The 26,817-nt window shown below is 32.9% G+C and overlaps 1 protein-coding gene across 1 annotated transcript in view; it reads left to right on the top strand.

Annotated features, from left to right (window-relative positions):
- The window catches only part of LOC105345003 (uncharacterized), a 37,073-nt gene extending 11,088 nt beyond the window's left edge, over positions 1–25,985 (top strand). The window contains exons 2-3 of the mRNA XM_034443492.2: positions 13,396–13,895; positions 24,440–25,985. Coding sequence (XP_034299383.2) covers positions 13,403–13,895; positions 24,440–25,020 — 1,074 coding nt within the window. The 5' untranslated portion in view covers positions 13,396–13,402 and the 3' untranslated portion in view covers positions 25,021–25,985. The remainder of the gene's footprint in view (positions 1–13,395; positions 13,896–24,439) is intronic.
- The last annotated feature ends 832 nt before the right edge of the window (positions 25,986–26,817 follow it).

Raw genomic sequence — 26,817 nt, 5'->3', positions numbered from 1 at the left:
GTCCTCTTTCTTATATAAAGGTAGAACATTGGCGATTTAAATGTTTTGTTAAACTGTTTATATCGTTCATCTTGGCTGTATATCGTCGTAGCTCAGTGGTTAAGGTACTTCACTTCACCGAGACTTATACTTTTTAAGACACTACGTCACAAGATGGCGATTTAAATTTGTTAAACTGTTTGTATCAATCGATTCAAATGTGTATCGTCATAGCTCAGTGGTTAAAGTATCAGGCTTGTGAACCGCAGGTCATGAGTTCGAATCCGCCTGGGACTTTTGTTTATGTTTACTAGTATCAAGTAATTTTCTGCTGATTTGAGAAACTATTTCACGGTGTAGTGAGGAACCTTAAAGTATTGGGCTTCAGGGGCTCGTTTCATAAAGAGTCGTACGTCCAGACTTAGCGCTGCGCCGGTGTAAATACGGGACTAGTTCGAATATTTGCGTTTCATTAAAGAGCGCATCTTTACGTCCAACTAAATTTAGGCCAAAAATTTACGTCCACTCATAGGTAGGCGTAAGTTTGGACATAAACATAAGTAAGCATATATGTTATGAAACGACGATTGTATTTTATCACCAATGCGATTTAAGTTACATGTATTGTCACATTCAGATACTGAGAAAGAACGATTTATACTTTTAATTCTGGAATTTGATTGTCACGGGAGTTTCTCCGGAATAAATGTGCACACGGGGGTTTCTCCCGAATAAATGTGCAAGAGAGAGAGAGAGAGAGAGAGAGAGAGAGAGAGAGAGAGAGAGAGAGAGAGAGAGAGAGAAATAATAATTTACATAACGAAAAACGAGCACTAATTTTAATTTCATGTGTTGCATTTTAAAAACTTACATTATATTTTTCTAAACCATTTTTTTTCTTTCTAAAACATTTACCATGAACAAGTTTACATCACATTTAGTAATAACTTTACCTTTTAAAAATCTTTCATTAAAATTGCTACCCGAGAAAATAGCTAATATTTTTTTGCAATTCATGAACAATATATTTCTATAACCTACGATGTATGTATCTGTAGATGCATTAATATTGAACGCAAATAAGAAGCCGATATCGATTAAACTCACTGATACTAATGCACAATCATAAACTTAATTTGTGATTCTCTTTTTAAAGTGAAGATATGTTATTGATATTGGTTTTAAACTACAAGAATGATGACACATTAGAGTTTAGACAAGTTTGCAATTCAAACTGATTTGATAAATACAAATTATTATTTCTAAATCCTGGATACAGAAAGTGTAACGTAGTAATATGCGTACATGTATAGTAATACATTATACTGCGCCGAAATACAAAACATCGCGAAATGATCGAAAACAAAAATACATTAATTTTGTTTTATAACCCTAAAATTCATTTCAATTGAAATGCGCAATGACAAAGAGCGACAAAGGTCGGATATTTGGATTTAAACATACAATTTACAATATAAAATTTAAATTTAAACCGACACAGTAAATTCAAAATGTTCAATATGATTAAAGTAATGAAATAACACATATTTTAAACTATCTAATTACTTAAAATGATACACTGATAATTCTATTGAGCACCTTACACAAGTCATGTACTTTCACCAAAATAATGCCGAGTAAGCCCGTTTTAAATTAAACATTATATATGTATTATACGGATAATTCATTTAAGATTTCCATGTGTTTTTGACACTACATTGTAACCCTTGCGATGGGATTCCAGAAAATCATAATTACTTTACCATTTTTTTTGGTTTCCGTTTACTGTTTTATCTATTTGTACAATTTAATTTTGATATTACAGTGTATGTGCTTTTGGTTTGGTCAATTGTTGAAGGAAAAGGAATATTATTTAAAAAGTTTAACCTTTGTACATACTGAAACAAGAATTTATCAAATCTGAAATATTTCTAAGTAAAATTATTACAACTGCTAGTTCCTCTAAAATTGATCTTATTTTCACATGTTACATACACATGTATATTACAGAGTAATAAAAAAAAACAATTTTATGCAGGTGCAGTGCTGCGTTGTCATGGACTTATGCCTAAGCTAGAGTCTAAAGTTTACGCCTCTAGTTACGCCGCTTTATGAAATGCAAAATACGCCCGACTAAATTTCGGTGTAAGTCCTCGGACTAGACTAAAGTTAGGCCCAAAATTTAGGCCTCTTTATGAAACGAGCCCCAGAACAGCAGGTCATGAGTTCGAATCCGCCTGAAGCTTTTGTTTATGTTAACTGAATCAAATTTTTAAAAATGTAATTTTTCATCCAAAATTGCATATTTTTTGGCCTATTAGACTTAAATACTTCTTATCCATTATGATATCTATCATCATCAAGTAATTTTCTGCTGATTTTAGAAAATATTTCACAGTGTAGTGAGCCACCTTAATATTAAAAAGATTCTTTAATAATCTCCAATATATTTTGGAATTATTTTTACTGGAATCAGAAAGATTAAGCTCTAAAATGTTATAATAATTGTCAATAGCATATTTTTTCCATATTGTTTACTTTATTGCGTGATTTTTTAAACTCTTGCATATCTAAAGCGTTTTTAGAATTCATTGCAATCTTCCTAAAACTTTTTTTTGGTCTTATTTCTCTCCGTAAGGCTGAGTCGAACCATGGTTTATCTTTGGGTCTGATAGTTACAGTTTTTTCGAGAACAGAATTCCTGATATGCAATAAAAATGTTTCTGAAAAATTGATGGCAGCTTGATATACATCAGCGGCCCCCATTATTAATGTTTCTCAATTTGTATGTGTAATAAGCAAATTAAGTTTATCAAACTCTTAAAATGCAGAATAAAAAAAAAGAAACATTATGGCCTCAAGTACAATATAGGTCAAGAAACCAAATTCATTGCCATTGGAGAAAAAATGAGAAGGTATAAATAAGTTTACAAAAGTTATAATACTATTATTTATATAGCAAACCAAAAATGTAGCTATGTAATTTAACCACAACTATTATTTATAACTTAGTTGTACATATACATGTAAATATAAATTGTTATCATGCATCTGCAAATATCTACTGTTGGGAACACAGTGCTTAGAATATCACACGTAACAGATTGCACATTGTATCTAAGTTATACCATACATTGTTCACATAGGTTTGTGGTTCAGAACTCGGTGGCGGCGCGATTTTGTGCAGTTCACTGATGGATTTTATCAAATATTAATTTTTGACCATTTTCGGACAGTTTAGTAAAAATTCGTTGGTCCAGAAAGAGTGAACTATACTTTACGCAGGCGTTTGGCAGCTAGGATTATCGTCATCGTTATTGTTCTAGTTCATCCATTGATTATTTTTAAAAATTTTCAAGGGTTTTCAATCTATTCCGCTCCCCATACACCCTAGCGAGTGGACCGAAAACCCAATTATTACGGGATAAAAGTATTTCCTGAATGTCGGTTCTTATACAGACTCAGTTAGTGAAATTGGTTTAGCAAAAATTCCCTGACAGTTCTCCTATGTGTGTGTGAGAGAGAGAGAGAGAGAGAGAGAGAGAGAGAGAGAGAGATCTATCTATACCAATGCAAGAAGAATGCTACTGTCGGACACTATCCCTTTTAATATGGACGTCAATATTTTACTCCACAGGGATACATATTTTAAATTTATGTTTTATATATATATATATATATATATATATATATATATATATATATATATATATATATATATATATATATATATATATATATATATATATATATATATATATTATTAATCATCGGTACATGTATCATATATTTTTTTTGTCTTTTCACATCCTTATAGTTACAACAGTTCCCTATACACTACATGTATATTATCAATGTATATCCTCTGTCCAGGTAATACACATTTGTTAATTATCTTAAAATAGTGACAAAATCTACTGAAAGACGTATGAATAGTTTAATAGTATATTATACGTTCCTGATGTATTGAAAATTAAACAAAGCACGAGGTAAAAAGACAATCTTAGTTGTGTAGACCACTACAGCTGAAACATTTTTCTCTCTCAGTTCATTGGTGTATTCTGATTAGCACAAGATCATTGTCAGCGGGATTTCTGCAATGATCGCTACCTTCATAACCCGAATGAATCATCAAAGAAAGCATTTTATTGTTTAGATTAATGTCTTTCTTTTAACTAATTAATATATTGATTATGAAACGTTAGTAAAATTCACTGATATACTTTAATGTACAATAGTACGTTAGCAAAAAGAAACAGCCAAATCGTCTCCTGTGAGACTTTGAGTCTGACATCATCATGATCATTTCGTGCTGTCCGTGATTTTGCTTAGGTCTCTGTAGGTTTGGACCAATCGACAAACAGGACGTGTCGATATCTGTCCTGTCTGTTTATTGTCAGTTTCAGCCGCTGTAGATTTCGACCAATTGTTTAACGGGGCGTGCAGATTTCAGTCTGGCTGTTTCTATAGAGCATGAATAAAATATAAGTTTCCGTTAGAAATAGAGGAAAAAATACTTGGTGTATGTAAATATAAAGAAAGAAACAACAAGCTAAAAGTTGGGATATGAATTTGGTTGGTCATGTGATCAAATCCTATGAAGCCCAAAGGGCATTTACTAGTATTACAGTGTACTTATTTTTACATTTGAAAAAGGTAAACCGTTTAAAATTGATAATGTAGTGAGCATTCCTTTCAATTTCTGCGATGATTGTTAGTGTTAAAAATCGTCAGAATTCATGAGCTTCCGGGGCTTTCGCCCCCCTTGGCCCCCGCCAGGCTTCGTCCTGGACCCACTGGGGGTCCACCCCTTGCCATTTTAAGCATGCACTTCGTTTCTGGTCTAGCTACGCCACTGTCTGAACATGTGTAGGTTCATAAATGGAAGCATATTTGCAAATGTAAATAGATTTGATCACGCCCCGGTCGTTCTTATCGCCTCACAATTCTCAAGGAATGATTCCTTATTATTTACATGTATATATTTCAGGCACGTGTACGTAGCATCGCCCCCCCCCCCCCCCTCCCCCATTTTTGCGTAGTATTGTATTATACATGCAAAAAATTGAATTAACATGGAGTTGTCTCCCCATCCCCACTTCTATGGGATCATGTAAAATATTGAATTAAAAATAAGGAAATAAACAGTAAAATTGGACATTGAAGTTAAAAAACAAAGGTAAGAAAATTGCAGTCAAATAAGAATATAAAAAAAACTTTAAAAATCTCAAATATCGCCTAATGTGACAACCAAGATGCTATATGCTGCTTATTTATGTCAACATGCAACTTAGTTATGTTCACATTTATTTATGTCGGCATGCAACTTAATAATGTTCACATGCTACTTATTCAAATCGACATGCAACTTAGTTATGTTTACATGCTACATGCAACTTAGTTATGTTCACATGCAAGATAAATATGTTGACATGCAATTTAGTTATGTTCACATGCGAGATAAATATGTTGCATATCGTCATTTTTTCCTATTAACATAATTAAGTTGCATGTCGACATAAAGAAATTGCATGTCGACATAAAGAAGTCGCATGTCATCATAATCACATCAATGTATGTGAGCAATAATTGAGATTTTTTATAATTCTATTTTTGATTGCATTTTTCTTGCATGTCAACATAATTATGTTGCAAGTTGACATAACTGTCTTGCATGTCAACATGCTTATCTTACATGTCAGCATATTTGATAGAAACATAACTTGCACACATGGGGCAGAGATATGCCACCATAGAATATAACTACTTACACACATTAATTCACAATCAGACTCACATACCTGGCCAACACGCTTGCATTCATCCTCCTGTGTGACGTTGCGTGAGCTTTAATGCATGTTAATGCCTGTGTGGGTTATATAATAACAGAACTACATGTATACATGTATTGAAAATTATCTTATGCAATTTTGGCTTGTATAGAAAAAAAATCGTTAATAAGTGGCAAAGGAAAAATAATAACGATGTTTATTTTTTATACATAAGCCCCTGTGATTAGACAACGTGTTGTTAAAATCGTGGCTGTTCAAACAAAACACCCTTATAGCTCATGCGCGTTGTTTGTAATCGATAGGTACTTCGCGGGTGAGTAAACAACGTGCTGTATATATACCCAAGGCAAGGGGGAATACCCGGTCAACGCAAAGCCAAGTCAAGGGGCAGTGTCTACAATTTAAACACCGTAAAGACAGTCATAAAAAATGAAACTTTAAAAAAAAAAGCCTATCTCTAACGACAGAGTTGAACGGAGTTTTGGCCTAATTATGATAATAAAAACTGAGATAAAAGAAGAAACCCCTTCCGTACCTTTTGGGGCATGAGGACTGATAAGACCGATATCGAGGTATTCGCACGGCCGTCTCCGTCGCTTTGAGTTTTGAACTTTCTGTCCAATAATTTGAAATAGTTTGTTATGCCGAGTAACAATTTGTACAGGACAACAAACTGAGGCTGGCTTAGTTTCTGTGTCATTTTCTGGCGTATTATTTTTACCTAAATTGGAATTAATTTGAAACTATAAACAGGTATGTACAATTAATTAAGTGGTGTTGGCAAATGTCATACTCTCGCGCCGGTCTGAAAAAAAAATCGGATAGATGGGCTCCCGGGTCTTCATTCGAAAAATTTTCAGACCGGGGGCTGTCTTTTACTTCCCCACACAAGAAATTCATTCTGTTAGAATGCCTAAGTACATGTTGTGTTTTTTTCCCCCGAATGTTCGAATATTTATACCAGTATATACATGTACATTTCTTATCAGTATGCACGTGATCACTTTTCTAAACAAAGACAAACTATTTCGTGTAGCGTAAGATCACTTTGTTGGTCTACACGAGAAACGACAATCAGTCAATTATGCCTATTATTTACTATTACTTATGTGCTCCTTTTTACTGAAACTTGAGACTAAAAAACATAATGGTTAAAAATACAATGTTACATATAATATGATCGAGACAATGTATACCAGTGTATGCATGGTGTCTATTATCACTGTTTTTGATAGGACCTGGAGTGGGTAATAGGAGACTACCTACTTTTCCACTTTGTGGCACTATCTGATGTGTATATGTAAATTCTGTTTCCTGCTTATGTGAGATTTCCACTTTTTTCTTTTAAACTTTTTTCCTTGTCGGGATTACTTGAACTTGTCAATCTTCTATTTATTTTAATTTGTTAACAGGCCATCTGTAAATTTTTAACATAGAATGGAAATTTCATGGTATAAACGCTGTATATGTACTTATTTGGCTGATTTTATCTGTTAATCTTTAACACTTTGAACAAATAACAAATCAATCATTTTTATGGTCGTAAAATGAGTATTCGTATGAAATATAAAGATGGCGGCCAAGGTATTCACTTTGATGGCATTGAATTGCAAAACATAATGATTGGTCGAGACACAATGCCCAAGGTTTGTAGCGTTGCTATAGGTGCTATAGACGAATTTCCAATTTCATGGATCCTCCTATAGAAATTGGTCTTGTATGAACATGTTAACCGAAGTTGACTCATTTTGAATGTTTTCAGTTTAATAAGTATAAAATTAAATATTTAGAGTAAAATCAGACACCCTCAAGGTATCTTTGGGTGAATTAAGGCTAGAACATGTGTTCTTCTAAACATGATGATCATGCAACCAGTGAAAACATGATCTGGAACAAAAATTTTGAACCATTTCTTTTGGCGGAAAAGACGAAAAGAGAATGGGTACCCAGGGTTGTCTCTAAAAATTGAAGTAGAAGGGAGAAATAAAAAAGTAGAAGGAGATCTGGAGGTCTAGCTAATAGCTACTGTAGATTGTGTTTGAAATGCAATAATAGCCGGGTAATTACGTCACTTTAGGCGGGGAAATTCCCTGCCTCCTGGGTCTTAGAGACAACCCTGGGTACCTGAAGCTAGGTTTTGTAACAGGTACTTTCCGCCCATACACAGGTGTAGGCAAATAATGGGAAAAGGCACTTTAATATGTAAATTTATGGTAATTTATTCTATTGATTTTCTCAGTTTAATTACCGGTACTGTGAAAAGTTTTATATTCTAGGAATATATAGAGTATGTGAAAGCATCTTCATGTACATGTAGTGTCAAGATTCAAATTTGTGAAAATCATGACCCCCATTAGTAGGGTAGGTCCACAATTGGGGCAAACTTTTACAAAGAAATATCATGAATATTAAGAGTAAATTTTAAAAAATCTTTTTCTCAGAAACCAATCAGCCAGGAAAGCTGAAATTGTGTGGAAGCATCCTCATGTAGTGTAGATTTAAAGTTGTAAATATCATGACCCCCATTAGTAGGGTAGAGTGGGGCCACAATGGGAGGTTGAACTTTTACATTGGAATATATAGAGTAACCTTTGAGTACCCTGTTTGTGTTACAGTGTTATAGTTGCCATAGCTTTCAACACACTTTACAAACAAAACATATGTGGAATGTAAATATATAGAATTAAGTACTGCAATATATTTAAACTGAACATGTAATAATATTCAGTTATTCCATGCCTGAGCAGTCAATAGACCAGAATATTTTCCATTGGTGGAGGGAACAGCTCTGTGTGTTCTATTGCCCAATTCAAGTTTCAGAAGGCAATACATTGAGCTGTTCCTTGCACCAAGTGAAAAACTTTCTGATCTATTGAAAGCAGCTTGGTCAGAGTTTATATGATATAATGTTTTATAACCATTTTTAGGTCACCTGAGTCACTCAGGTGACCTATTGCAATTGGTCTTCATTTGTCGTTGTTCTTCTATGCATTAACAATTTAATATTTAACTTCTTAATATGAACAATGCCAACTGTTACCATTTTTGGTATGAAGCATCTCTATGGTAAGAGGAATCTAAATTGTTAAATTCTGTTATCGGCTCTACAACCCCGAATGCCACAGGCGGGGCCAATTCTGTTAAAAAAAAAAAAGCCAAATTTTCCAAAATCTTTTTTACTCCCACACAAATGTGAGAAAAAAATTAATGCATGGTAATGATGTCCATGAAGCCCTCTACCAAATTGTAAAATTCATGGCCCCTGGATCGGGTTTTTAAGGCTCTAAGGTGGGACCCATATGGCCATATGGTAAAATTTATGTATAAAATCTCCAAATTTTAGAAAATTTTCCTCTCCACTCCCATATTCAATGTATATTTATTAAAACCTAAATACATGTTTATTATTTAAATATATGTGTATGATGTCCATGAAGTCTTCTACCTAAATTGTGAAATTCATGACCTCTGGGACATGGGTTAAGCCCTTAGGGTGGGGCCAAAATAGCTATATATGGAAAATGTGTGTATTAAATCTTAGCAAAGTTTCTTTTTTACAAAAAAACTGAATGCATGGTTATAATGTGTATGAACTCCTCTGCCTACATTGTGAAAATCATGACCTCAGGGTCAGGGGTTTAGGCCATTGGTGGGGGGGGGGGATATGGCTATTAAGTGTTAACTGCATATAATATATGCTAAGAAATCTTCTTCTGTAACTCTCACACATCTGTAAGAAAAAACTGACTTCATAATTATATATGTTAACCAAGAAGTCTTCTACCAAAATTTTAAATTTCATGACCCCAGGAGTATGGGTTATGACTCTTGGGAGGGGATATTTAATGGATGCATAGTATTAATGCATGCTTAAAAATTGTCTTTTCTACTCCCACACATGCACCTGTAATGAAAACTCAATTCATAAATTTGTAGACCAGGAAGCTCTCTCCAAAAATTATAAATTTCATGTCCCCCTGGGTAGGGGTTTCGACTCAAGGTTTTGACTTGAGGGCAAAATAGTCATAGTGTTATATTTATTTAAAGTTTAAAAATATCTTCTTCTTTACTTTTGCTGATGCTGAATAACAACTGGCTGCATAAAGAAGAAAATTTAAACTATCTATCAGTATTTGAATTTCATGTCTCCCACTGTAGAGATTTGAATCTAGGGTGGGGCCAAAACACTTGTATAGTGTATAGGGTAGGGGTTTTGATTTAATTAAAGGACAGGTGACACAAAATCATTTTCTTCAAAAATCATTTTCTTTGATAAATATAAATCAGTTTATAACAATTGTCCCATTTTACATTAATTTAAGCATCAGATAAGAACACTCAGCTCAATTAAGTCAAAAAACCCAGCTGTAGGTGATCTGGGAGTTTTGCTGATCTTTAATGAGGAAAGAAATCCCTGTGTGTTATTCGTCAGAGACGACCTAGTCAGTAATGAGCTTCATAACATTACCAGAGCAATGGACGACTGATTTTTGAAATAAAACACTATCAGATTAAAGTGAATTTATATATAAAAAAAACCAACATATTTTATTGAATAGCTTAGTGTATGAAAATGCTATGATTGAAAATAGTAGATTAATTATCATCTTGTCATCAAGACAGGCAACATATATGTGTTATATAGATTCTCAATATTTAGTTATTATATATATATTTGGAAGTACATTTGAAAATGCATTTTGATCCATCTTCCAGATCCAGAGCATTGCATGATTTAAACATGTTAGATAAGGTTGATATTATAATCTAAATATTTTTTCTTTAAAAAATTCTACTTTGAGCACAATGAGTTAGATTTTTATTATATCACATATATAAATCATTTTTTGTGTACCATTTGTAACAATAGCTGGTGTTGCTGTAAAAAAAAAATCATTCATACATCACGGCTATATGGGATACATTTTAACTGTGGCGAAAGCCTTTAGATTGTTCTACATGTAACATGTGTAACTAAGCAGAGTGTAGTGAAATTATAATAGCTTTATTGTAGGTTTAAAGCTTGGTTACATTTTAACTGTGGCGAAAGCCTTTAGATTGTTCTACATGTAACATGTGTAACTAAGCAGAGTGTAGTGAAATTATAATAGCTTTATTGTAGGTTTAAAGCTTGGTTACATATATGTAAATGTCAACAATACTGTTTGTTATACTTTCATGTTAAATACTGAAATCTGATTGGCTAAGACGCAGTTCAATATCCGTTCTATTACCCTCAGCGTTAGCAACGCACTTAGCAACGGGTAACATTAAAAATTGTTACATGCGTGAAAATTATGCGCGTAAGGTTCGCTGTAGAATTCACGTTATTCCTATATAAAAGCAGTAAAATTTTCTTAAAAATTAAGACATTCAGCATAACAAAATAAATAGTGCCTGTTTGGGAGGATAGCAGTTGAAATTGACACCCCTCAAAACCATTGTCAACCTTTCACTTCCCGTCGGTTGACAATGGTTTTCTCGGGGTGTCAATTTCAACTGTTACCCTCCCAAACAGGCACTATTTATATAGTGTCAATGTATCTATTTCATATTTAAATGTCTGATTTCATATTTAAATGTCTGATTTCATATGCAATGTCAACCCGGGCCGTGCACGCACGGGTCAAAGTCTATAGTTTGTATTAAATGGAGACAGCTCTTAGAACAAAATATTACAAGCTGTTAATAAATATTTTCTTAATATTCATGACACATTTTATATATGATATAATTTTAGGTAGAGAGATCTCATTGAGTTCTTTCTGCCCTTTATGAAAAGTAGAAAATAAATTCAATTAAGGCTACACCAATATATTTTCTTTTTCGTTCGCCCCTGTGCACTCATTTAAATAAAACTATACAAATATTATTAATTTCCCAAATCCATGAAATTCTGCACTGTTTTCTGTTCTATTCCCGCTCTATTTTCGCATTTTAAATTGGCTACAAAAAATAATGATTTTATAATTTAATCACTCGTCCGCTCATACCCTTTTTCATTGAATGACCAATGAACAATAAAGTATATTGGTGTGGCCTTCAATTATTGTTTCATCAAAGAAAGCAAAATGTTAATTGCTTCAGATTTTGAACAATTAATGCATTCATTTAATACAAGCAGTAGATCGTTGGCCACATCAATCACCCAAGCAACAATGTCTGGACCAGAGTAAATTAAATTAAAGGGGCATGGTCACGATTTTGGTCAAATTTTATTTTTCTGTTTTTATTATTTGCAATGCTTTACGAATGCATTTCTAATGATCAATTGAAATTTGGGTTTTTGTTTACATAGGTTCAATATACCAGTAAAAATTCTTTTTAAAGCTGGTTTGTCTATCTTATTATTCATTTTAAGCATAAATTAACAGTTCCTAACGATTAACACATTCATTTTAGGTCAAAAACTGGAATTTTCACTTCAACATTCAAAATGTAAACAAAATCTTTGTTTACATAGCAAAGAATTGTAAGCTCTATAACTCGCTTATAACTCATCAAATGACACTCAAATTTTACTTGCCTATTAGAAATGCCTCACTGAAGCATTGTAAACATTAAAATAGAAAAAATAATTTTTGACCAAAATTGTGACCTGTCCCTTTAAACTCAAAGAAATATTATAATGTGAAAGAATGAAATCCTGAATAATATATATGTCAGCAGTCCCTTTAATCTAATTTGATTTTGATAATCTACTACTGAGGGTAGTTTACTTATAGTTTACACCTTCTTAATTTCCGCCTAATTAGGGATGCAGCAGCATGTTATTATAGAATGTCACGTGTAACATCCTGTCCATACACATAAATGTCACTGGATTACAGTGTCATATAAATAATAATACTTTATATTTTGGTATTGCCTTATAGAATGTGTACACCTGTAAACTTGTTGGTAATTACGTATTATATGTATATTATATCGTTTTCTCTACAATTGTCTATATGTTTGTATTTTTGTAAATATGTTATGATAATCTCCTTTGGGAGGAAATAAAGAAAGAAAGAAAGAAAGGTATTAATTACCCATGGTTTTATGAATACTTATAAACAGTAAATTCTGTTCTGTAACTGAAATAGACAATAATACCAAAGGGGTTCACACCCTAATAGATGTGACTATATATATGCATATAACATAATGCATTTTTATTTGTAAATTGTAAGGATGAAAAAGAAGTTTATTGTGCACTTTTCTGAAGAAATTTTCTTGTATTAGACATTTCCAGGTTTCAATACTTATAGTCTGTAAACGTACATCAGGCTTATTTATAAGTCAACATTTCAAATAAGTATTACAATAACTGTTATGTGTTTGTAATTAAAAATATGCAGACTATACAATCTTATATATTTCAAACAAATGAAACAATGTACAGTTATTAAAAATTATATTAATGCAATCGAAATCTAAAATTTGAATTTAGTCTGTTCTCAGTTTTTGGTCTTTAGAACAATACGTATCATCAATGTGATGATACTTTATGATATTAAATTGAAACAATTTAATATTACTGAGATGTAAACTGATCATTTGCTAATTAGATTAAAAGGAAAGGGAGAAGAAGGGTATATGATGAGAGCGAATTACTTTAACAACATTTTTTTGTCTCTTTCAGATTCATTATGTTGTCATGTGACAGAAGGCCCCAGAACCTGACTTTGGTTGTCCTTGCAGTAACAGTAGGGGTTTTGTATTTAGCATTTTACCGAAATTCATTTGGATTTATAAATGACGTAAAAAGTAATATCCAGAAAAGCCCCAGCTTTGCACAGACAGACAATTCGGAGATACGAAGTGATTCTAACCCAACTGATAAAAATTTTATTGATTGTCGAGGGAAAAGGCAGAAAAAAATTAAAACCATATACAGCCGTGACCAGAAAGGGTGGTATGAGAACCAGGAAGTTTGTAACGCCTGCTTCGATTTTCCCAAGGCTTCCCTTAAAACCAGCAATGGACCTACACCCATCTTCATTTATCCGAGAGACCAAGATATTTGGGTCTCAACTTCACTGCAAGACAAAGGAACATTTGAATCTGAAAAGCTGATGGTCATTTCCAAGATGATGAAAGATCACCCCGATCTTAATATAATCGATATTGGAGCCAATATTGGTAAATATTTGTGCATGTTCACATTTTACGTCTACAGAGAAAGAATTACAATTTTAGTACTAGCTATCTATAAACTATGTGTGTTTTTTTAAAGTACTTTACTGGATAGTTTAGAGTACATAAAAATTTATCTTGTGCAATTTTTTAAAATTTAAAATGTTTTTGAGTACCGGTATTCTTATAAAATACAAAGTATTTATACCTTTTATGAAATTTTTACCATACCATTTATCAAATTGAACATAATAAAGAAGAAAAATATAAAAATATTTAGAGTTTTTAAGAAAATTTTTATTTTTTAAACAATTCTTTCGTTGTTTAGTTGGTGTTGCCATTGTGCTTTATGGATGTTATGATAAAATGAAACTTTGTAGGAGTACATCAGATAAAAAACAACATCAAAGAAAAAATAAAAAGTGTATGCCTTTGAAATTTTACACCCATCATGAGGTATCCTCAGGGTTATTTTTCCTAATTTTTGAATGAATCCATTGAACCAATCTATATTTGTAATACCCTGAATATTTAGCAAAATTTGGTGTATTTTTTTTTATATTTTGAGATGGCCCTCATTATAATCTAGAGGTAGAATCAAAATGTGTCTGTCGGTGGTGGTGTTGTCCTTGTAAGATTCTCACATTTTCATCTTCATCTCCAGAACCAGTGTACCAATTTCAACCAAACTTGGTACAAGGCATCATTAGGTGAGGGGGATTCAAGTTTGTTAAAATGAAGGGCCACACCCTTTTTTAAGAAGAGAATTAATTAGGAATTTTGAAAAAATTTTGGTATTTTTCCAATAACTTCTCATAAACCATGCAGTTGGCCATAAAAGCTGAATCTTGTGTGGAAGCATCTTTGCTAGCCAAGTTTGTTCAAATCATGATCCCTAGGAGTAGGGTGGGGCTACAATGGTGGGCCAATGTTGGGGAGAAAAGTATTTAAAAATCTTCTTTTTTAAAACATTAGACTAGGAATGCTGTAACTTATGCGAAAGCATCCCCAAGTAGTGTAGATTCAAGTTTTTTTTTCAAATAATGATCCCCAAGCTTAATAATGGGATGGGGCTACAGCAGGGGGGAAGATTTTACATAAGAATAAATAGAAAAAATATTGAAACATCTTCTACATTTAAATCAGTAGGCCAGTAAAGCTGTAACTTGTATGGAAGTATTCCTATTTAGATTTGATTCAGGTATGTTCAAATCATGATCCCCGGGGGTAAGTTAGGACCACAATGCGCAGGGGGTGTCATTTTATACATAGGAATATATATAGGAAAAAAATCTTTGAAAATCTTCTTCTTTAAAGCGAATATGCCAAGAATGCTGTTATTTTTTTTTAAGCACCCTTTTAAAGTTTGTTGAAATCATGATTCCCAAGGGTAGAATATAGGAACACAATGAGGGGTTTAATTTTTACACAGGAATTAAAGAGAAAAATTTTCAATTTTATTTTTAAAAACCAATAGGCCAGGAATGCTTTTACTTGTATGAATTCATCACCAGATAGTAGATGATTCCAGTTTGTTCAAATCATGATTCCTGGGGGTAGTGTGGGGTCACAATGAAGGGTAAAATGACTACATAGGAATGTCGAGAAAAATCTTTTAATGTGAAATGACTGGAAAATATATATCTTGTTACCAAAACTGTGATATTAAGAATATTTTGATAAAACGATAACTTTTTTATACAGGCATCTTTTTTCCTACATTGTCCAGATTTTTTATGACTCCTTAAAGCTGATTACATGCTTTGACCATGCGCTGTGGGAAATTTTATAGAATGTTGAGACCCCTCTCTCTCTCTCTCTTTCTCTCTCTCTCTCTCCAAATAACAAATATTTTATGTGAACTTATATTTTGTAATACCTGTAGCCATAATAGCAGTATTTTAATGTGTTTTTAATGCAGATCACTACATAAGAGCACATGACGTCGTAACGGGCATTTTCAGAAATCATACGCGCTTTTGATCTTTACCGCATGGAAATAAAATAATGCATAATTCAGACAGGGATATTGAAAATCACAAGTAAATCACAATTTAAGGAAAAGCTCTCACTGGGTTAACGCGCTATTGCATAACATTTCCTGTCTGTGACAGCACCTGTACTCTGTCCACGGGCTCGTAACATAAAGGATGCTTAGATTATGACTTAAGTAGGGTCATAAGTAGGACTTGGTCGGAATCTAAGGACCCAAATAAGTCATACTTAAGTATGCCTTATACCGTAACATAAAGCAAACTTAGCAATCTCTAAGCTAAGTCATGCTTATGTTAAAAAGTAAATACTTAAATAAATCCTTATCTTAAGTTGATATCATGTTTATTTATAGATACAAGTGCTTGGTATTTCTTGCAATGGATTGCAAAGCAATGGATCTCAGGCAATACATTCAGTCTATTGTTGTTACTTCTTTGTTTTGATGAATATTCACTAATCGTTCTCGAGACTGCTCGCGGCGTAATATTAATATCGCGATGCTGTTAAAACTTGATAGAAAAATATAGTGGATTTATTTTTATCATTTGTTCTACATCTTACCTCACCAATAAGGTAATTTCCTTACTCTGATTATTATTTCTTCATAAAGTCAATATATTGAATTGAGGCAATCATCGTCTTTAAAAGACTAAGGGGTGTTTTTGTCTTCAAACATCCTTTTCATAATTTCTCAGGTTTTGCAAGTTTACAAATATAGTCACAAGTACTTCTTGTAAACTGACTATTACGTGTTTACAAGGTATTCTGCAGCCCACTTGCATACTGTATGGAAAATGTAACAGCTCATTACGACCATTGCTAATGTTTATATCAATTAAACCAAAACTCTGATTGTGGTGAATATCAAGATTATAATAAGTTTAAATTATATTGTAAATACACTGTATTTACTTGCTGAATTGAAATAACTAACAAATAAACTTCTTAATTTGTGTAAAACAAACTTGAAGGAAGTGAACATGAAAAAAATAATTGTTGCTTAATAAATTATAAAAGCCTTTTGAAACTTAAAAATGAGGTCTGTTACCTATTTGTTTATTTCTATCAAGAGATTTTATCACTTTAACACTCTCAGTGAAAGGTTTATGGAGGTAATCCATTATTCCCCAGCATGCATCTGTTCTCTGACGTAGATAAGCCACATTGCTGCTGGTGACTGGGTCAATGTTGGAACTAGGCCAGTGTTTATGTACAGAGTTGATAAAGGTTGAGGAGAAAAATTATGCCTTGATGTGAAGAAAAATTTTGTGTACTGTCATGAGAAGACAAGGATTTAGTACATTTCTATAAATGAACCTCAGATAACTATTTATGATTTGTACAAAAAATGAATATAGATAAATTAATTTGTGAAATATAAGACCATCACATTCCAGATGTTTGTACGGAGATGCATGTGGCAGTCAGTGTTTACATAAATAAAATGCTGTTTTTAGATTTCAATTTAAATTAATATAAAATTGTAATTCCATTTTCCATGTGGGGTTTCTTACCGTTACTTTTTATTTAAATGCCCTGGAAATTTTTCTGATTTGTTTTTTTTTTATACATAAGATCTTGATGATATGTACGCCGGTTCTGTTTATGCTGTCAGAAGAATAACAGGACTAAGACACTTTTTAAAAGTCAGGATGCTGTGCAATGCACCTTGTGTGCTCATTTATGTAGCACACATAATGTTCAAACTCATAAACAAGAAATTCCCGAGTGCATGAAAAATAGGTCACAATAACACTGATCCACGGACATTCCATTCTAGTTACATGTCACATTAACTGCTGGTGGGAATGCATCATTCTGAGATCCAAAATCTTCCTCCATAAACACTGTTTAAAATGACAACTCTTTACATTCCTTTCAAGTTTCCATTCACATTTTGATGATGGCATTTTATCCCTGTTACTACACGTGTGTAAAAATGCAATGTGTCTCACTGACGGCAGCATCAGTGCTGCCCTCTCTTAGATGCCTAGAGATAACCCAGCAGGGAGGTAATGATTTTAACAATATGGCAGCGCTCATGGATTGCAAGAATTAGTTATTCTAAGTGGTATATCTTTTTACTGAGGAAAGCTCTGTCTAAACGGTTTTCAGATATCATTATACACATCAAACAGACAAATTTGAGCCCTTGATAATTTTTTCATGTTCACTTCCTTTAAGATAAACTTAAGCCACCTCTATCGGCCGCCTAAGTTTTGGATAAATTGTCCTAGCTAAGCACTCCTCTAGTCACGGACTTAATTCTAAGAGTGTACTTAATTAAGTCCTACTTAATCACTGTCTTAGACTTAAGTACCCTTTATGTTACGAGCCTCAGGTGCCTTGAGAAATCTTATCGAATGTTGGGACCTCTCTCTCTCTCTCTCTCTCTCAAATCAAAATATATGAAACTATGAAATTCAAAAATTTAAACTTTTTTAAAATTTTAACCATGTTAACTTGGCTAGAGGAATAAAAAGCATCTCATATCGTGTTAAGAAGTCTTTTATACTACTGCACACAAACACAGAAATCGCATGTTCATATGATTCTTAAAATGATTCATAATTTACATTCATTCAAACAATCACATTTTGCCATTTTATTAAAAAAACCAAGTACTACATGTATGTATAAACTTTAATGTAGCTGTGTTCTCAATTACTATATCCCTTTCTGATTAACCCCGGTTATAGTCCGTTTGGTAATTGTATTTAATTTGTTGATAGTTTGATGAAATGTTAACACTATAGTTTGTCCCGAGTTTTTGCTTCCATCGCTTTTTGATGATTTTTGATAAAAATACTCATACATGTATAAGAAATACAGTTGAAATCGATAAAAGGGAATATATCCAAGATACCGTTATTGAACAATTATCATTTTTCACTCATTAAAGTTCACAGGAACAAAAACAAATTTCTTACGGAGATTTATACATGTAATGGAAGATGTTTACATCTTTTATCCATTCGAAAGTACTCGGGACACCTCGCGCAATTTTTCAACGTTATCCTCCGGGCTTATTAATGGCTGATCCAATGTAAAATCCCCGTAGACTTTCTATTTTGGGATGTGTATTAAAACCTGAAGAGGTAGAGGGAGCGTTTCAAAACAGATAATCTGGACATTTTTCATATTAGTGGATGAACGTAGTTTGAGCACAAAGGTATTTATGCTTATAGAAATATCAAGCAAAAAGTGGTGGAAGCAAAAACTCGGGACAGAGTTTAGTGAATCTCCCTTAATATATATACCGTCTATGAGCACGGTGGCGCGGGTTGGGGTTAACCACAGATACAGGTCAATTATATTACAAGTACATCATTAAATTGATTACAAGAGGAAGGTCCCCTAACCCTCATCTTTCCTTCCAAAAATGATATTACTAAAACCGCTTTGGTTGGATTTTTCCGATCGCGTCGCGTTCAATTCTATCAGCTACGTCATGCATAAACAATACCCGCACCTTAAAGCTGACATTAATTCATAAAAGCATTTGGTGGCCATATTAGTTTTGATCGCTCCTCTAATGTCACTGGGGTATATATACCGGTTGAGAAAGTTACGGTCGTCTGATCGAGGCATTCAGGTTGCACGGACTTCTGAATGCATGAACTACACAATGTAGTAAAATGTTTGTGATAAATAATAAAGGAAACAACAATCAATAAAATACAAAATATATTTATTCTTTGAAATAATTTCCATGGTATCCTTAATATTTTGCACAGATAGCGCTGCTTTACTTCGCATGCACATCGAACACGTGTGTCGTTCATACAGAATGCATAACGTCTGCATCATTTTTAAAACCCCGGCGGCAGTTCATCCAACACAGTAGCTAAATGATGGTCAATCCAAGAAAGTAACAACGTAACAGCGTTTCCATCCGTTCCAACAAAAACGCTCCGTTTCTAAAATCCATGCGATCATTGACATTGCTCGATCTGCCACAGTGTGTAGTTTGCGCATATGCGATGTTATATTATACACAGGAAAACGGTCTACATTTATCGAGGATTTTTGAAGTATTTGTGGCTGGATTTCAGTCTGTCTTGTTTTGTCATTCATTGGATATGCCTTGCAAGTGAAGTGGTTGTCATATTATTTTCGTTTCAAACGTGTTTCTACACGTCTTTTCGTCCAAGGTAACGTGTTCGGGAGAATGAAATACCTGAATGCGGTGAAGCATGAATAGTGCTCTCGGCCTTATATAGGGGGTGTGTAGCGATGAGCAGAACAATAGAAATCGACAACTAATATAGCGGTAGTCTGAGATAAAAGGGAAATAATGCGTATTTATGAATTCATGTCAGCTTAAACCACAAACCTTTTTGTGATCGGCTTCGGCCGATCACTATTGTGTCCATATGAGGCATCCGGCAAATGCTTCCACGTGCGCACACATTTCGCTTGCATAAGTAGTTCTTTTAAAAACTTGAAGTTTGGTTTAGTAGTTATATAACATTTTATTCAGTTTTATATATATTCATTTACCTTAAGAGATGCAAACATGCATAAAATACAGTTCGACCTTTAAATTCAAGAATGCACATTTTGCCTCACGCGTAAGAATTTCGATCGAAAGATTCATTCAGTAATGCAGTTGACCTCGATGAACTGACCTCAATCATCAGAAGATGCTCCATGAACTGACCTCGATCTATTGATGTTGCATAATAGAAGCTAGGAAGACGGCTTGATTTATAAACAAGGTTACGTTATAATGCGACCTCAATAGCAAGTTATGATGATATTCAATGTTTTTCAGTCACATTAACTTATTATAATACAACTCATTCTTTCTATACGTGTTAATGCTCTTTGAAGAGCCCTACTCAGTATTCTAAAGAAGAAGAAGATACATTAACATTTAATAATTACGTTAAAAATATAAAACTAGAGAAGGAGTTTACGAACGGCTTTCCCCAAATTTTTTTTTCGAAATTAAATTTGTTGACGGTTTATAATGATGAAATTATGGTGTACAGATTCAAAATATTCTATATTTTGTAAAAAAAAAAAAAAAAAAAAATAATAAAAAAAAAATACAGTACTTTTTAAATTATTTTACATCAAACTGATCATGTTGATTGCTTCTAGCTATCAATATACATTATTGCCGATCATTCCTTTAAAAGGAATACTTGTTTTACTGGTGGTTTCAGCTTTATACCGCTGATTGGCTGCTGGTTAACTCAGACTAAATTTTGCACGGACAGAACAACAACATATATTCACATGGGTACTCGTGACTGTCGAAAGTGTACACTTGTGATAAAACATACATACAGTACATGCATAGCTGTAGCTCTTTGTAGAAATTTTGGGTTAGTAAATATAAAGCTACAGTGCAAACAATACTTACATGTACAAAAGAATCTTTAAGGCAATTTACCGCGCACAAAAATAACGCTATTTTTGAAAAGATTTACGTCATATACCACATTTTGTGCAAATATCCATTTAAATAATTCTTCATTTAGTTTACTACTGTTAATAGCTGTAGCTTTACTTGCCCCAAACTTTCTCCTATTAAACAACCTTTAAAGTAAGCTTACTCGAAGAGCGGATCAAGAGCTGTCTTTTTTATATGTAAACAAACCAGTGTACATGTATGGAGCTGGTGATCGGGGGTTCAGTGACAAGTAAAGAAATATGCAGTAAATTGTTTGGGGATATTTGAGCATATATATTTACACCGAAAAGGATAGGGTAACAGAAGAGAAACGAATCGGACACTTGCCTAATGAAGACGCACATGTACATTGTACATAACCCCTTGCACTCTCCACTTCCGTCTCATTCTTTCATATAATCGTTCAATTTGTTTATTGACTGTCGATCGAAAGGTGTCGAAATCGAGGAATATATATCTATCACTTCGACTGGCAAGTTAGTCGGTAATACATGAGCATTATACATTTACGGTATTTACATGAAATGAACGCTTAGCACATACAACTTTTAAATATTATATTTTTTTAACGCCTTTCTCTGGACCGTAGCTTGAGGCTATGGTTAAACGCCCGTTTAGAGAGAGAGAGAGAGAGAGAGAGAGAGAGAGAGTTTTGCAATTTAAACATAGGGGATAGCCGACAATGACTCCATATGTGGGTGAAATGAACTGTTCTGAGAAATCCTTCAGCTCTGGCATTGCATAAGCGTGGACTGATAACTCCGCCTAAGAAAAGGAGTTGACTATCATAAGGTTTTCACACCGGTGGCGTGTATTGTTTATGCTTGACGTAGCTGACAGAAGTGACTGTGACGCTATGGAAAAAGCAAACCAAAGCTGTTAAGATAATATTCAGCAGCTTGGGGAACGGAAAAAGAAATACGCTTTCTTGTAGATAATGTACATTGATATTGAAAAAAAAAACGAGCTGGACAAACAATTATAATTTCTCAAATGGTACTTTGTATCTAAGATAATCTGTAAGTGTTTCAACATAAACCCCCTTTTTAAGGTAGTACGAAACACCCCTGAAATTATTTATTTGAAATATTTTCTGAAATACACAAAATAATGACTTAATATGATGCAAACATTAATTTCAGTCCATTATCTTAACAAAAAAAAATATAAATCATACCCATCAATTACTCAAGGCCAAATAAATTTAGGATGCAATGTATTTCGATAATTCTGAAACATACATTTGGATGGTGTTCATATGATTTTTGTGCAATTTAGCCTTATATCATTTAAAAATGCGTAACTTGTGTTCTTTTCAAAGTAAAGACCTGAAATTTTGACACAACCACCACTAGTATTTAAGCTTTATGTCAAACAAATTTCAATGTCATATCAAAAGGTCAAAGGTCAAATATGATGACGTCATCTAGGATTTTTATGAATTTATACCTCTGTCAAACATATTTAAACCTTAATTAATTTAAAACCAATGGTTAGATTTTCTTTATTTGGATATATTTTAATTACAGGGCCATGCCAATCATACTGTTAATTTTTTTTAAAATTTGAATTATACATTTTCTTCTTAGGTACTGTTAAATGGTGCACAATTTCGTCTTAAAAGAGTATTCACAAGCACTAGTTTTCCATTATATTGCATGAGAAATTATCTTAAGTTACCAGTTAAAATTTATTTCAGTATTTTTAAGTAACAAGGTCTCATGTTTAAATAGCAGCACAAATATTTGTAATATCTTGAAAAATAACTGAATGGCATAGAAAATTATAACAATGACTATTTCATTTTACACTCCACTGAAAGGAGATTCCAATTGTAGGTTTGGGGCGATGTGGGCAAAAATTGTGAGGTCGGATTTTTTTTCAAATTTTACGTATTAAATGATTTCATTCCAAAGAAAAAAATGTAAAAATTCCAGAAAAATTGAATTATAGGAAAAATTTAGCTTACCTGTTTTGTACTACCTTAAATTCTAATTAACAAATTCACTGCAATTTTTAAAAGTTGCTTTGTAAAACATTTAAAGGGACTTGAACACGATTTTAGAACAACATTTTTACTTTTTATTTATTAAAATGGTTTACTTTCACATTTTGAATGATTGACCAAAATTTGAATGTTAGAATTTAAGTTATAAGGGAGATACAGAGGAAAGAACTCATTGTTGTGTAAACAAAGCTGGAGTCTTATGTTTGTTTACAAATAATGTAAAGTATGGACTACTTTTTCACTGACATAATAACTCGTGGGAAACAAGACAAACCTATTCAACGTGTTTATAAACTATATTATAATTATCAATAGAAGAAGCAACATTTGATTGAAATTTATACCAATAAAACACATACTTAAACAATAACAAGGCTCGAGCTTTGTTTACAAAACAAAGAATTCCAAACTTTGTATCTTGCTTTTAACTCAATATCTGACTTTCAAATTTTGACAAAACATTAAAAATACCCATACCACCCATGCTAAACATTTAAAATGGAAAAGTTTAAACTTTTGAGCTCAAATCGTGTCCAAGTCCCGTTAATAATTAAACTATAATTTTAAAAAATGAAGCGTGGGTTTTATTTCCCGATGTTCGAAAAGATCAAATTGTGTTTATATATATATATATATATATATATATATATATATATATATATATATATATATATATATATATATATATATTTGCTAAGCGATGCGATTTATGGCATTTTTGGAAATTTGATATCTCTAGAGTTGTTCTTTATGTGTAAATTGTTAAACTACGTAAGCTTATGAGAAAAGAAAAAAATGATATAGAGAAACTGTTTACGAAGTAATGCATTGAGTTCTTTTTTAAATATATCCCTTTGAGCTAAGCATTGTTAAAACAATCATTTATTGTATATACATGTATATTATTAAATATTTTGACCAAATCTTGAACGGTTTTTTTTCAAAGTGCTATAAAATCGGCAATATCAACGCACTTTGAAAAAAATATTTTTTTTCTAAAGTGCGTTAAATTGGTCCCAAAATTATAGCACATTGAAAAAAATTGCGTTGTAACATGCATGTATGATGAAAACACCTGAACAAGGAATTTTTTAATGAATTTTTGTGTGTGTGTAATTTCAGGTGTTTATACACTGAGCACCGCAAAGGCTGGACGTAAAGTACTGGCTGTTGAGGCCTTGGATAGGAATATGCAACATATCTGTGCTTCTGTCATGGAGGGGGGCTTACAGGACAATGTATACCTTATCCACAACGCTATCTCTAACGGGCATTCGGTCGTCAACTTGGGTGTGGACAAGAGTAACATGGGCGGCACATTTGTGGATGTAGATTCTGGCCATATCAAGGAACTGAAATTAGGTCGGGCTCAGGGTACCTATGGACAAGTGTACACTATCACAATGGATGATCTTCTGGAACTGCCAATTATGAAAGAATTTCAAAAAGTGTTCATTAAAATGGATGTTGAGGGTTTCGAAGCCCGTGCTGTCGAAAAGGCGACGAAATTTTTCGAGAAAATCAATGTTGTTGGATTTGTAATGGAGTGGGAGTTCCACAGAAATCAACCAACCGCAAAGAAAATTATTGATTTTATGACAGCGCGAAAATATAAACCTCATGTATGCAACGTTGGAAAAGCTCCGTTGAATATAGCTGAAAGTGGCAAATGGGGATATGATGTTCTATGGCTACCAAGCTGAAACTTAGAGATCGATGTCAGTGTCTTACAATTCTTGGGTTAAATGTTCGTTTGGATTATAAAGTTTGGAAGCACATACATGTAGAATACTTAGAATTGTCTTTGATACATTTCACAGCGGATCCCTTTTCACCTCTTTATCTTTCTTGTTGCATGTTGATTATAAAATCCAGGTATGTAGCTTCGTTTTCGACAGGAGGTGGGCAGACTCGTCCAAAAACAAATCTGATAAGCCAAAGAAAAAGGCAATATTCCAAAATCATGAAATTCCCGATCCTTTGGGGGTGGGGGTTGCGTAATACATTTGTCTAAAAATTCATTGTTTATTTCATTCATTTTTTCCATGTCCATTACAACGACCATTCTAATATGTTGATGGATGTTCAATGTGTTTTATGAATATATATATTTTTGCCTATAAAATTGCCCTTTTTTTTTTTATCGAGTTTGACTTTTCGGAGTTTACGCTAGAAGAAAGTCTACGTTCATCCACATAGCTCTCTGTTCGCTGCTTACAAAGTATTTTTTTTGTTAAATCACGAGATAAACAAGACCTAATGTAAAAGTCTAAAGTATAAGGTTGTTTTATTTGCTCAACATTTACTTCGAATTAGTTTTTAACTGTTCGTCGTTTAGTTTTAGATTTCAGTTCCCTTTTAAATGATACTTTTGATTCACCAATTTGATAATCCTTTCCATCAGCCAGTACAGGTGCTATTTCATAATGTATGGGTTGATATTATAATGGATTCAGTCGATACGAATTCAGTTTCAGTGTCAGACTGGCAGAGAAAGTATTGATTTAAGATATCAAATTGTGAAACCTTTACATCAATCACTCGTGGCAAGATGATATTTCCACGGTGCTGAGCACGCCTAAATCAATTTCAAACTCAGTCATGGGTGAAGTATCTGGGAATAATTATACTTTTTGGATGATATGTTTGCAAAAAAAAAAAAACCAAAGTTAAATATTAACTTTTCATTGTTAGCTACATGCATGGTATTCGTTGAACTTTGTTCTAACTTCACCCCCCAGGCGTTAGGAAGGGTCACAAAATATAGAAAAATATTTATTGGATCTGACACCGAAGAACTTGAATCCCATAAAGTTATTCATAGGGCCCCAACTGCGATTTCGTATTTTTAAAAGGATTGGTAAGCAAGCGGTATATACATGTATCAGGTTTTTCTAAATAAACAAAATCATGAAATATCTATTTGACAGTCCGGTCGCTACATGTACATTCAGTAAAGTTGATGTTTGTGAGTATTTTTTTTAATTCGATGATTATGAAAAAGGGAAAAAAGAAACAAATATATAATTTGTTTATGAAAAGTGTATATTTTTCCCCATGTATAGCGTTAATATTTAAGTTATGCTATTCTTTTATTAACTGGGTCTTAATGGCTCGGATATACTTATTGTAAAGCTTGTTAGTGGTACCACGTCCGATAAGGTTGCTCATATAACCAGCGTGGTTCATGGGCCTCTTCTCTGTTACCATTGCTCAATCTAATTTAATTAAAATACAATGTATATTAGCGATGATGATATTAATTTCGTGACTGTGCTAATGAATTATTTCAAATTAGCTGGCAATATAACTTGGATTTTTGTAGAAAGTTCTGGTTTTTGTTGTGTTTTTCTTCCCCTAAAATTTATCTGTAGGTACAAAATGTATAAGCATTTTCGACAGCGAAAAAAAAGTCAATGCCATTTGTCCAAAATTAGACTGCTTTTAAGCGAGTTTTATGCCTGTGTAAAGAAAATACATTTAAAGATAATCTTTAAAGT

The sequence above is a fragment of the Magallana gigas genome, chromosome 3 (genome assembly GCF_963853765.1).
Source record: "Magallana gigas chromosome 3, xbMagGiga1.1, whole genome shotgun sequence".
In the NCBI taxonomy this organism is placed as follows: domain Eukaryota; kingdom Metazoa; phylum Mollusca; class Bivalvia; order Ostreida; family Ostreidae; genus Magallana; species Magallana gigas.
The sequence above is the reverse complement of the archived record's forward strand: the minus strand, read 5'-3'. Positions and strand labels throughout refer to the sequence as shown.